A 12131-nucleotide genomic window follows, 5' to 3' on the forward strand; every position below is an offset into this window, starting at 1 on the left:
CCCTGCTGGGGAAGGTTCATGAAAGGACTTTTTGAGAGGGAAGAACTCAAACTAAATGTCCAGGTTAAGGCTATCTGTATTCCAACAGGGCGCTGTAGTCCTGTCCAGTCTCTTTATCTCTCCATTCCCCTCCCCCAACGAATCCCACACAAACACAGAGGGTCTGACTACAGGCTATGGGTATGTGCACTGAAGCAGCGTCTCTGCAAATGTTCTTCATCTATAATTTATGACTCTGTGCCCGGGCAAGTGACTGTAGAGGTTAGGCTGCAAACTTGGTGCAGTACAACCTGCTGCAGGTGGAGAGGACACCTGCAGGGGGAGATCAGTAAGGCACAAAATCTTACTGCAAGGTGACATCGGAGGTTTCACTGAGGGAGAGCCGAGCTGGCTCCAAATTATGATTCAATGAAGGATTTTTCCACCTCATAATATATTCAGTCGTTGCATGTGCATTATTTACTTACTAAATTGGACTATTTAATGCACTTTTTAAAATACGAACCAAATTCAAAGTATTTTATTGTGAGATTTATGATTTAATCTTTTCCTTTTTCTTTGAAAAAGGAAAAGATTAAAATTTTTAAGTTGTTACTTAAAAATCAGAAAGTATATTGTGGATATTGTACATTGCTGCCTTTTTAAATTGCAATCAGAAAGTACAACAAACAGCAAAACCATCTTATATTAGCATACTAAAATTAAAGAATTTACATTGAAAATACATTTATTTATTGATAATTGGAAAATCCATTGAAAATGCTATAATTCATTTTAAAAATGAAAGCTCATGTTTTATATACATTAATTGCATGTAGAGGAAAACATTTTTTGTGTTAATTTCTGTTAATTTAGATAATTATGGCATAAAAAAGCTCCAAAATAATTTTTTTTGAAATATAAGAATATTACATATGACCAATAAAAACATGTATATAATACAGGCATGTTAGATCATGTCAGGCAGCTGCAGCTCCCTCAGGGCAGCTATGGCTACAATCCAGTAGCTTGCCGTCATCAGTGAATGTGTGTGTGAATGGAAATGACTGATTTCATTGTAATGTGTTTTTGAGGGTCCTGAAAAGCGCTATCCAAGTCTGAAGTCATTTCAGTTCATTACTGTGCAGGATTGGCATTCAGTACTTGGCCTGGGCTCAGTTAGCCCATGAATTACTGCATCATAAAATCACATCTCCTAAAAAAGCTTGTAAATAGAGAAAAATATGAAAAACTCTTTAATCTCCTACTAGATGCTTGCACTGACCTTGGACTTGATCAAACACAGCAGACTGACAGTAGTAAATGGCATGACTCCCACAATCACATTAAAATATGTGACTCATTAATCTGCCTTCTTTGACTTTAATTTCCACATGAAAATGACAAAACTTTATCTGGAAATTTGACGATGGGGTAACTGTCCAGTTTTCACCCCCTCTGCTCAGATTCTGGTTCAGGAGTGGCATGAAACAAGGAATGAAACTTGTCGCTCAGGTTCATGCTGGGTATGTTTGGTGGCTGTTGATGTTCTGACTTCAGGACCCCGTGAATTCATACAGACAATTAATATAATTTCTTTCAGAATGTTCTAAAGGCAGCAGCTTTTGGACTTTTTTCTACTGTGCTTTTTCCTTCCACAGAACTTTCCATTAATGTGCCTGGATGTAGCTCTACGTACAGTCAGCTTCTTCGCCATTTAAATGTTGTGACTTACTTTGAGGGTGTTGGTGACCCCTTAGCCTTCTTCCCCACAACTGTCTACCTCATAAAATAATTTTTTTGTGTGTCAGACATTATATTTGATTGCTTCAGTGTTATAGTCTGCATTAATGCTAAGCTAAATTTGGGATTTTGAAGTTTGGTCTAAACCATAAACATCAATACCAACAACATTAACGTAATTTATTCAATGAATCTACATCATGGTGAGAAGTGCTTTGTTTTCTGAGGCAGATGGTGACCTACCACCTTCTAACCTGCAGGGGGCAGCACTTAACAGTGATGGATCTACCTACCGGAAATGCTGTGGAGCAAGACGCATGTAAACAAGAGGATGTCGCAGAGACCAACCCAAGCTAGAGGTAGCAAATGATATTTTCTAAAAGTTTTGATATTTTCAGAGGTATTTTTACTTTTTCAAGATAGTGTATGTTTTCAGCGGTGTTTGTGTCCTGCATGTTGACATATGTTGCATTAAAACAGCGTTGCTACAGCTAACTAAGCTAACTGAGCTCTCAACACTGTGCCAAATACAACCTACTTCGCCAAAACAGCTCGCAGATGGTTGATTTTTAATCGTTTTGCATCTTAATTTTTCAGAAATGAACGGTCAGACAGACGTAGAGGTCGACTACAAGCGGAAATACAAAAATCTCAAAAGAAAATTAAAATTTCTTGTTTATGTGAGTGATTTTTCCTTTTTTTAATCACAAGTGTTTTCTTCCCAGGATTCGTTCTTTACTTCGTTTTTACTGCTGTTTTGCTGGTTTACAGGAACAGGAATGTTTTCAGGAGGAGTTGAGAAGAGCACAAAGAAAACTTCTGAAGGTTTCCCGAGACAAAAGGTGAGATTGATTTTGCTTGAACATATCCACGTGTTTGAAAAATAAAATCGTGATAAACTGAAGCTCCCCCTGGTTTCCAGCTTCCTTCTAGACAGATTGCTCCAATATGAGAGGGTTGATGAAGACTCCTCTGGTAGGTGTAACATCAATAAATCTATATTATCTATTTTACTTTCTTATTGAATCATGTTTTCTTACTTCTTTCTCAGATTCAGATGCAACTGTTTCTTCAGAAAACAGTGAAGGGGAAGGACTAAGAGAGAGGGAAAGAGAACGAGAAATTGCAAAGAAGTAAGCTGCAAATTTTTATGAGCTGGAAAATGATCCAACTAGATATGTGTATTATCTAAAAAAGCTTTTATGATTAAAGTCCATGGAAGCTTTTTAATTGTAAAAACCATTAAATCAAATGTTTTAACAAGTGTTATTGTATTTGTTATTGTACAAGTGTACTTGTATTTGTCGTTATTCAAGATATTGCAGCTTTCTAGAAATCTTGGAACAGTGCACTTTGAGTAAAATAGGAAGTAATTTATTGTCATATTATTTATGTTAAGAATGTATTTTGAAAAAAAGAATTCATTATCTTCTTTCTGATGTCAGGAAATCAAACTTAGGAGCACGTTGCAGCTTATCAGATGTCCAGGCATGTTCCATTTTACATATATATTATATCCATTCTTTTTGACAGCTTCTTTTTCTTTTTTTTTCAGGAGAAAAAGCAGCCCTGGAGCCTGCCTTTCCTCCTCTTCATCATCGCCTCATCTCTCTCTGCTGTCCCGTTCTGGAGTAAACCCCCTGCAGTCGTCCAGCGCCGGATCGTACCTCAACGCTGTGAGTTCTCCATCTCTTCCTCTGCAGCCATTACCATCTTCTCATCTGCAGGCATAATCCCTGTTTTCATTGAGCATTCTTTTATTCATGCCTTTTTTTATTGTTGTCAGTTTTTATGTTTTTAATGCCTTCACCATCTCTGTACCATTCATTCTCCTGTGTTTGTTCTTTTGTGTTTGATCTGTGTATGTGCGTGTTGTAAACTCCTCATTAATGTGTGCATGTGGTCATTTGGAAAAATCGGGGTGTGCATGTGTGTGGGGCAGATGCCCTTCCCACCAGAGTATTTGGCACCGCCAGCTGAGCGAATGAAGAAAGAGAGAAAAACAAAGACGCCAAAAAACAAGCGAGAGGCCACAGGGAAGGTGAGAGGAGGGGGATTGGAGATATTTACAGAGAGCAGTAATCATAAAACATATTGCAAATATTTGGTATTTATTGGTTTATTTCAGATTTTATCTTATTTTACTCAGTGTAATGCATAATGGTTTCTTTTCATGCAACAATTTTTTTAATTAAGACACATAACACATGTTTTGTCTTGTTTTTATTTATACATCTGTGACATAGCCATCCATTGTCACACATCTTTTATTTAAGAGGTTTTCGTCCCTTTATGTGTCACGGTTTTGAAATCATTTGTACCCTCCTCCTCCTCAGGTTGTTGGTCCGATGACGGCTAACTACACGTCAGCCTCTGGTGCCCCTCAAACTGCCAGCGGCCCCTTCAGCTGGGTTCCCAAACAAATGCTCAGCGGAGATGCGGCTGACGAGGAAGGTGAGAGCGACGGGGACAGCGACAGGGGAGACGAGGACAGAGGGGAGGGAGACGAGGCCGAGCTCGTCATTGACATCCCCAATGAGTGAACGCGACCGGGAGCTGGGATGTATCTAACAGCAGGACGGAGGAGGGGGGGCCTGCTTCTGTTTGTGTAAGGGGGAAAGAGAGGACTTGAATGTTTGTCCTGAAAGGCAAGCTCCCCCTGGTGGATATGAGATTCATTGCAGGAAAAATAAAACTGCAGAAATGAGTGTTGTTGAAGTAATAAAACCATGAAACAGTGATAGTTTCTTAAATTCAGGCTTAGTTGTACTGATTATGTTTTCCCGACCAGAACTGATTTCTTTTTGTGTCTTAATCTGCCAATTTACAATGTAAAATATTTTTTCTTCTCCCAAATGTTAAAAAAATTTAGCATAAAAAAGATGCATTATCTGTTTTTCTGAACAGCAACAGATATTTTGCCCTAAGCAGAGATTTTGCATTTCAACTTCCAAAATAGGATTAACTGGAAAACTTCTACACTGTTGTGACATGTTGGTACCTAAAACCTGCACAGCATTAAAGGGCTAGCAGTGCTTCTGTGGAATTATTATGGGTAATATTTATTATTATAAATGAATCTTTGGTGGAAGCTAACGGCTTGTCAGACATGGGTTTTTAGCAGATTAAAACAACTCAATCTGAACATTTTTACATCAGTTGGTGGACTGATACAACCAGCTTTTTTCCACACAGAAACAGCGATTATGTTCAACTTCACAAAACAGCCCGAACTTTACATAGTTTGTTGTGAAATTGTAAACTGTTTATAGCGGCTAAAACAATTTTTTGCCATTGATATGAACATGTTCAGTTTGAGCTTAGCTGTCATCGCTAGCTAAAATGGGCAGCTTATATCTGACTAGCTGTTAGGGTTAGCTGTTAGCTTCTACTTCCCCAAAAGTTTATTTTTACTTCTAACAAGCTCACAGTGATATAACATCTTTTTTCTCCAGGTAATGAAAGTATTAGTTAACTTCACAGATCCTCACTTTTGTTTTTTTTTTAAATATTCTTTTACGTTTTTTTTATTTAATTTTATTAGATATTGAATTCATGTATATATATATATATTTTTTTTTTAAATAACCCAAAAAGTGATGGCGCCCTGAAGATACAAATCACCAGACCAGTTGTTATTGTAGATTATAAATGCTCGACTTGTGGAAACTTTGCATAACCACTGGTCATGTTAGGAGCTTTCTGCACCAAAATGCCCATTTCCTCTTGTGACATTTGACCTGCTGATCATCAGACAGAGCTGTCCAAGGAAAAACTGTGACTTCAATCTGTGTCTGGTCGGTGCATCAACCTATTTAGCCAACTTAATCAATCCTGTGGCTGATTCTATGCTTCCTCTGGATAGTCAGTGAATTCATCCTTATTTGTTCTTCAGAGATTTGTTTTTGCTTTGCTTGGATAAACCACCATCTCAGAGTTCATTGTTTGTAACCTCAGAGTTATAAATGTCTGTTTGTTACAGTTCTGGTATATTTAATCTGTGCTAGGTATCAGCTATTGTCTTTAGGAATGTCAAAATAACCTTTTGTAAATACATGAACACATTGTTTTTGCACTTGTAAAGTTGTGTATCGACATTTTTTGATTTTAGCTCACTAAACGTTTTGTTTTCAACTAAAATATTCTCAGCTTTGCTATTTAAATAGCACAGAAGCAATCCTAGAGAAACTTCTGATCTTGTCGCAACATTCATCTGAAAGCGTTGCACACATCTCACTCGATGGCTTGATGCCCCACCCTGAACATCACACCCAGAAATGTTCGTTCCAGGTTTGCATTCTCTAAAGTTAGCATGCAAGCATGCTCTTTCTTTCTGCAAAGGCACCTCAATCCATGTTTTGAGTAATATCTACTCCTTGTTTGACCTCTGCAGAGGAACGCTGACACCACTCTGCAGAACCGCATGGGTGCCTTTGGCTCCGTTTACCCATAACTCTTGAGCAATGTGAAAGCATTCTGGCTGAGCTCCAAGTCTTGTTTTTGTCTGAACTGCTTGAGATGTTTTTCTTCAGTCTTACACTTGCTCTGTGAAGATTTTGTGTTTACGCCGCCTTTGCCTCATAATGATTTTGTAAGAACCCATCTGTTCCAGAATCATGCCTCAGCAGGCATGTTGCTGATATTAGGGAAAGTCGGCTTTAATCTGCAGGGCATGGAAGTAGGCGTGTGAGTTCAGGGTTAACGTGTTGCTGTTGGAATTACAGTTTAATGAGGATTTCATCAACAGACTCTGATAATTGTAGAGCTCTTTTGCTCTGTTTTCAGTGTTTTTTATCGAGTAAGGACTCTCAAGAATAATAGAGTTTAAAGGTTTGTTGGTTGTGCTCAAACCGATTTTTGGGAATGCAGACTTACAGGTAATCAGTAGGTGTTGGCTCAGGTTGTGTGTATTACAGCAGTGAGAGGTAAAGGTGCAGCTGCAGAGGGAGTGGTGAGGTGCAGAAACAGCCAGAGGGAGAGTCGGAGGGTGGAACTGACAGAGGGGGGCGAGGCTGTCAGGGGGACAGGGAAATGAAGGAGTAAGCAAGATTGCTCCTGCAACCACGGATTCGTCCTCTCTGAGCTCGTCTGGCAGGAGAGGAAGGCAGGGATGGCTGCAGATAAACCGGAGGACGGAGCGAGGAGTCAGTGAGGGGGTGAAGCAAGAAGCCCATCAGCAGCCATTATTTATCTTCTCCATCTATACAAGGAAACCACTGGATAATTTATAAGCCTCTTCCTTCTCACTGTGTGTGAGAGAGAGGGAAGATAAGCTGAGCACTCACCATGCTGCTGAATGTTGCTGCGGTGTGGCTGCTGGCGCAGCTGGGCCCAGGCCTGTCTCTTCCAGCTGAGCATGACTCGGAGCCAGGCTTCACCCTCTGTGACGGCTGCTTCTACAGACAGACTCCTCCCCGGGGAGCCGCAGCTGAGCCGCCGCTGCACCGACACTGCCACAGACTGCCGGGAGGACGGGCATTCACCGCTCTGTCCAGGCCGACCTGTGACACGGCTGTCTGGTCGGCCTTCCATCTCAGCCATGGATGGACGGGGAAGGAGGAGCTGCAGGAGGGGGAGGCTGTGGTAAGGATACATGTGTCACAGTTTTGATAACATGAAATGAAAAAAGAAAATGGTGTTATTTAAAAGTCTAATACCTCCGCATTTCTTCATAAAAAGCTTTTAGGCACCACACTTTAATAGCATTCTGTGAAGTATCTGTTTCTCTTTGGACTCGGATATTGCTTCCAAAGGTGTTTTGTCAACCACAAACTTCAGTGTATCAAATTAATGTTTTATGTGGTATATCAAGACAGAGTAATCTCTAATTCAGCTAAATCCTGGGCAACCGGCTGCCTTCAAGCACACCTAGTTGTAATAAATCCTGTTGTTCCTTGAAGTTTCTCAGCATCATAAAGACCAGCAGACAGGTCAGGGATAAAGAAGCAGAGATACGTTATAAAATAATACCCCATGTTTTGAAGATTTCACAAAGATTCAACCCATCATCTGAAAATGGAAAGAGTGTTACAGCTCCAAACCTGTCCAGGCATGACACCTAATCTCACTGATGAAAGCAGAGCATTTATCAGTGAATCACAGAGGATGGTAACTCTGGAGGAGCTGCACAGATCCAGAGCTCAGCCAGGAGAATCAGTTGACTGGATCAGCTGTGTCCTCCAACGATCTGGACTTTATGGAAGAGTTGAAGTCCTGTTTGCACAAACAATTAATCAGAATGGTTGTGATGAATCGATTATTGAATAATCATCAACTAATTTAGGAATTAATGAATTGCTACTTGGAGTCTACAGACTCAAGAAAGGTCATATTGTTGAAAAAACAACATATTCAGATCAGTATTTAAGCCAAAACTTTACAAAATATATATAGATTTAACATTTAAGATAAAAACACCTTTTAAAACATGTTTCACCCAAAACTGCTCAAGTGACACAGATTTAGCTTCACCAAGTTCAAATTCACTAAATAAATGCTGTTATTGCACTTTAGTCGATAAAATGATTATTTTCTTTTTTTTTAAAAACGGAACTGAATTATTTAGTAGCTTTTTCAAAAATAATCGTTAGTAAACAAAACACAGCAAACATGTGGAAGAAGGTCCTTTGGTCAAAACCTTCTTCTTGTGTTTTGCATTATCCTGAATGCAAAACAGTATATGTGCTAGATAAATAACATCCCAAACGAACTGGCTGCATCATGCTGTGGGACCTACTAACCTGTTAGATGCTGCAAAAGATGATATATAGCTGGAGCTGCAGGAGACTGAATCCATTCATCGTGTGTTACTAGACACATCCCTGCTGCAACACACCTGAATCAAATCTCTGACATCAGCCTGTCTCCACGTTCTGTAAAACCTGATAATGAGTTATTCAAATGGTTCAGGTGTGTTGGAACACAAATGTATATAAAAACTAAGATAGCTCTCCAGGACCGGAGTTAGAGACTCCTGGTTTAGATCAAAGGGTATTTATGCATAAAATTGACCCAGTTAAAGCCCAGATCTGTTGTTCATATTTCATCTGAAACTTTCTGAACCACCTGGAAGCAACGAAGGGATGATTGATCGAAAAATATTTTAAAAAGGCATACTTATCACATTTATAACCCAAAAATCTTAACTCTGTTGTTTAGCCTTTGAAATCCTAAGAGCCGTATTTGCCCTCAGTCCAGCTAAATATGACCTATTTAGATCCACAAATGTTACATGACCTGTAAAAAGACAACTTACAATTTTTAGTAAATACCTACTTCAGAATATTCATTGTCATTGTTAAAGAACCCAATACCATATCTGTTTTTAGATTTTAAAATAAGGAAAAACATATAAATTTAGTTGTTTCTTCTGTGGAATGACAAAAAAAAAGATGTGAAACAACGTCACTAGTATATTTAGTGACATTCTGTCATTGAAAATCAATTTATTACATAAAAAAACAATGCCTCAAACCACAATTTGTTGTTAAATTTATATTTAAAACATTAGTTGATTCTGTATCATTTGAAGTCAGGGTTACTCAGAGCCATTGAGGAAAGTCCAAAGAGCTGAAGAAGCTAAATATAATTTCCAGCATATCAATAATCATTTAGGTCTGTTCATTAACACAACAGTCTACAAAGTTGAGAAAAGAGTCAGAAACTGATAATTAAGTGTCTTTTATCAGACTTCTAATTCAACAGGTCACCAGGATGTTAATTTACAAACCTCAATAATAATGTACGTTGCTGTTAATTTCTAACCTGTATTTTATTGGCAGGTGATGTTTTCAGTCCCAGTGCAAACAGTTGGCAGATGCATGACTCAGATTTTAGAAATGCATTTTGGAGACATTCATGAGAAGATGAAGAAGTTGTGGAGGGAGAAAAATTAACCTTGCAGACTTTTTACATGCCTGGAAAATTAAATATTAACAGAAGTATTGAATTCAAATAGTACACAATGCTGGAAAAATACTCAGGTTGGAGCTTTTACAACAAAAAAAGAAAAGTTTGATTTCCTGTAAAAGTAATAATTAATTTGATTCTTTTTTTCCTGGCAGACAGAGGAAGAACATGGTGTCAAAGTCGCCGTTCCAGCTCTTCTTAGAGGAGCAACAGAGGATCCATCTGACTCTCCGCTTCAACAGTGGGACTCGACAGTGGCGGCACTGATCCAGTCCAGCATCATTCCCAAGTGCGCCGCTTTAGGAGGGGGTGTCTACGTTCTGACAGGAGCAGGACGTCTCGGGGCAGCAGAGGATGGAGACGAAGCTTGTCAGGCCAAGCCGCTGTGGACGGCAGCGTGCTGCGCTCCTCCAGAGGGGAAGAGCGGCTTCAGTGTGGGGTTAATCAAAGAGACAGAAGAGGCGGAGAGGCAAGTGAGCATGAAGGAGCTGGAGGAGATGTTAGGGGTGGAGGAGCTGTTCTCTGAAGGCTGTGGGGGAGAAGACAGGGAGACAGCTGCAGCCGCAGAGGGGCTTCACACCGACGCGCTTCATACAAATGCCGCACAAACAGATGTGAATTCAGAAACTGTTGACCCACATGCAAAGGCAGACTTAGAGGAGAGCAGCAAAGATTCAACGCCGGAGGAAAGGGTTGGTGTTGATGCTAAATCGGAGGATTCTGACCTTTCAGAGGAAACCGCAGCAGAATCTGTAATTTCTGTCAGCAGCAGGGTGCAGCAGTACAGCGAATCTGTTCCTGAAGACGACTCAAACTCCACCAGCACTCTGCTCTACGTCCTGTCCACCACCCTGTCCACCACCCTGTCCATCCTGAAAGCTCCTCTCCGCCCCGTGTTCTCCACTGTCACAGAGTTTCCTGCTCAGGTGATGCAGCATAAGCATTAAATCCTGCCTTTTATTTTTGTTTTTAAGCCACAGAGGCCTTCTGTCATTAGATACAACTCTCTACACTTACTGGCACCACTAGTAAAGATGTGGTAAAAGTCTTAAACATGCAGATTTTTTGGTGAAATGTACAACAGAGTATTAGTTAACAGATCTGGTATGGTTACATGGTTTCATGGTTAGATTCCTCTCACACCCTTTTCTTCTTCAGGTGACTCATGTTCTTCAGGAAGATATAGGAGTCCTGTCCGCGCTGCCTGGCGACACCCTCACGCTGTTCCACCTCCTCACCTCTGACCTCCTCTCCTGGACGGGATCAGCTGGAGAAATGCTGCTCGGTGTTGGGGAGACGTGCTTCTCCAGTGTTTATTACTGTTCTTCGTCAATGGTGGAGGCCCTGCTGAGCAGCTGCCACACCGGCCTGACGGGCATGGGAACCCTGGCCGGAGACACAGTGGGGATTTTTGGTGGTGTTCTGGATAATAGCTGGTGGCTGACCAAGTTCTTTGGAGGGAAGCTGTGGGAGCAGACTGAAGGCTATGTGGGTACCATGGTGTCGGAGATGGGGGATCAAGCTCAGGCTGTGGGCGGAGGTCTCGGCAGGCTGGCCTGGAGAACCGGGAGCGGAGTGGGCAGCGTCTTCACAATGGGAGGAAATTTTATAATAGGGATGCTAAATGTGGTTTTTGGTGCAGCAAGAGAGGCATTTGGGAAGGAATCAGAGTAAAAGGGTGAAAGGTTTAGACAAAGCCATAAATAAAGTGTCTATATTCAGTTTTGGTTTGGATTTCACTTATGCAACCGGGAAGCTGAAAAATTAAAACTTGATGTCATTTGATATGCCTTAGAAGAGTTTTCAGGTTTTGTCTTAATGTGATAAAGTTGAAATGTTGCACAATGTGCTATAGATCACTGTGGAAAGCTGGCTGTCCAAATAATCTGCTGCATCTGAGAGGTCTGACTTATAAAAACACACACTGTGCTTTGGGATCAAAAGGCTCAACTCAACTCCGGTGTCGGATTTTAGCACCTGTAAAGTTAAATAAAGTATAATGCTTGCTTACAATCCTAGCATGTTCTATTTTGTTAGTTTTTTGTTTTCATTATTGATACATAAAATCACAGTCATTTCATTCAAAATCCATACATTTTGAATAGCTGCTTAGTCCTCGTAAGGGTGCAGAGGGATGTTGGTTTCAAGGTGTCACTGGATGAGAAGGGGAGCTTACCCTGGACAGGTCACAGGTCATCACAGTGCAGCACAGAGACATTAAAGGCGAATAGTGTGGCCAGCTAAATCTAACATGCATATTTTAGACGATTGGGGGAAGCTGGAAGACTTGGAGAGAATGCACACATCCATGGGAAAAACATGCTAACTCCACGCTGAAAAACCGGTGATTAAAAATTAGAGCTCAGGTCTTGCTCCCCCCTGTGGCGGGAGCGCGCATTGCAGCCAGAGAGGCGGATCCGACCATTCTCACGACGCTTCTGAGCCAATCTCGGTAAAACGACTCACATAATCATGCTAAGGTCGTAACTTTTAATTTAATC

At 40.6% G+C, this 12131-nt stretch overlaps 2 protein-coding genes across 3 annotated transcripts; both read left to right on the forward strand.

Moving 5' to 3' along the window:
* Positions 1 to 2015: 2015 nt before the first annotated feature.
* ino80e (INO80 complex subunit E) lies at positions 2016 to 5862 on the forward strand. 2 transcript variants are annotated; one of them, XM_014468693.2, is made up of 8 exons: positions 2016 to 2081; positions 2320 to 2402; positions 2494 to 2564; positions 2645 to 2697; positions 2774 to 2855; positions 3278 to 3398; positions 3665 to 3763; positions 4059 to 5862. In XM_014468693.2, the coding sequence occupies exons 1-8, from the start codon at positions 2021 to 2023 to the stop codon at positions 4263 to 4265; spliced, it is 777 nt and encodes a 258-aa protein (XP_014324179.1). In that variant the 5' UTR covers positions 2016 to 2020; the 3' UTR covers positions 4266 to 5862. The 2 variants fall into 2 exon arrangements, with proteins under 2 accessions (XP_014324179.1, XP_023186954.1); XM_023331186.1 differs by lacking the exon at positions 3665 to 3763.
* Positions 5863 to 6084: 222 nt separating this feature from the next.
* LOC102232866 lies at positions 6085 to 11644 on the forward strand. The gene is made up of 3 exons (XM_005798832.2): positions 6085 to 7305; positions 9786 to 10556; positions 10789 to 11644. The coding sequence occupies exons 1-3, from the start codon at positions 7009 to 7011 to the stop codon at positions 11302 to 11304; spliced, it is 1584 nt and encodes a 527-aa protein (XP_005798889.1). The 5' UTR covers positions 6085 to 7008; the 3' UTR covers positions 11305 to 11644.
* The last annotated feature ends 487 nt before the right edge of the window (positions 11645 to 12131 follow it).

Source organism: Xiphophorus maculatus, chromosome 3, assembly GCF_002775205.1.
Source record: "Xiphophorus maculatus strain JP 163 A chromosome 3, X_maculatus-5.0-male, whole genome shotgun sequence".
Lineage (NCBI taxonomy): Eukaryota > Metazoa > Chordata > Actinopteri > Cyprinodontiformes > Poeciliidae > Xiphophorus > Xiphophorus maculatus.

Coding starts and splice junctions, on each gene's coding strand:
- LOC102232866 (XM_005798832.2), top strand. CDS start 7,009: ATGCTGCTGAATGTTGCTGCGGTGTGGCTGCTGGCGCAGCTGGGCCCA. Junction 7,306..9,785: donor TGCAGGAGGGGGAGGCTGTG/GTAAGGATACAT, acceptor TTTTCCTGGCAG/ACAGAGGAAGAACATGGTGT. Junction 10,557..10,788: donor TCACAGAGTTTCCTGCTCAG/GTGATGCAGCAT, acceptor TTTCTTCTTCAG/GTGACTCATGTTCTTCAGGA.
- ino80e (XM_014468693.2), top strand. CDS start 2,021: ATGCTGTGGAGCAAGACGCATGTAAACAAGAGGATGTCGCAGAGACCA. Junction 2,403..2,493: donor AATTAAAATTTCTTGTTTAT/GTGAGTGATTTT, acceptor GCTGGTTTACAG/GAACAGGAATGTTTTCAGGA. Junction 2,698..2,773: donor GGTTGATGAAGACTCCTCTG/GTAGGTGTAACA, acceptor CTTCTTTCTCAG/ATTCAGATGCAACTGTTTCT.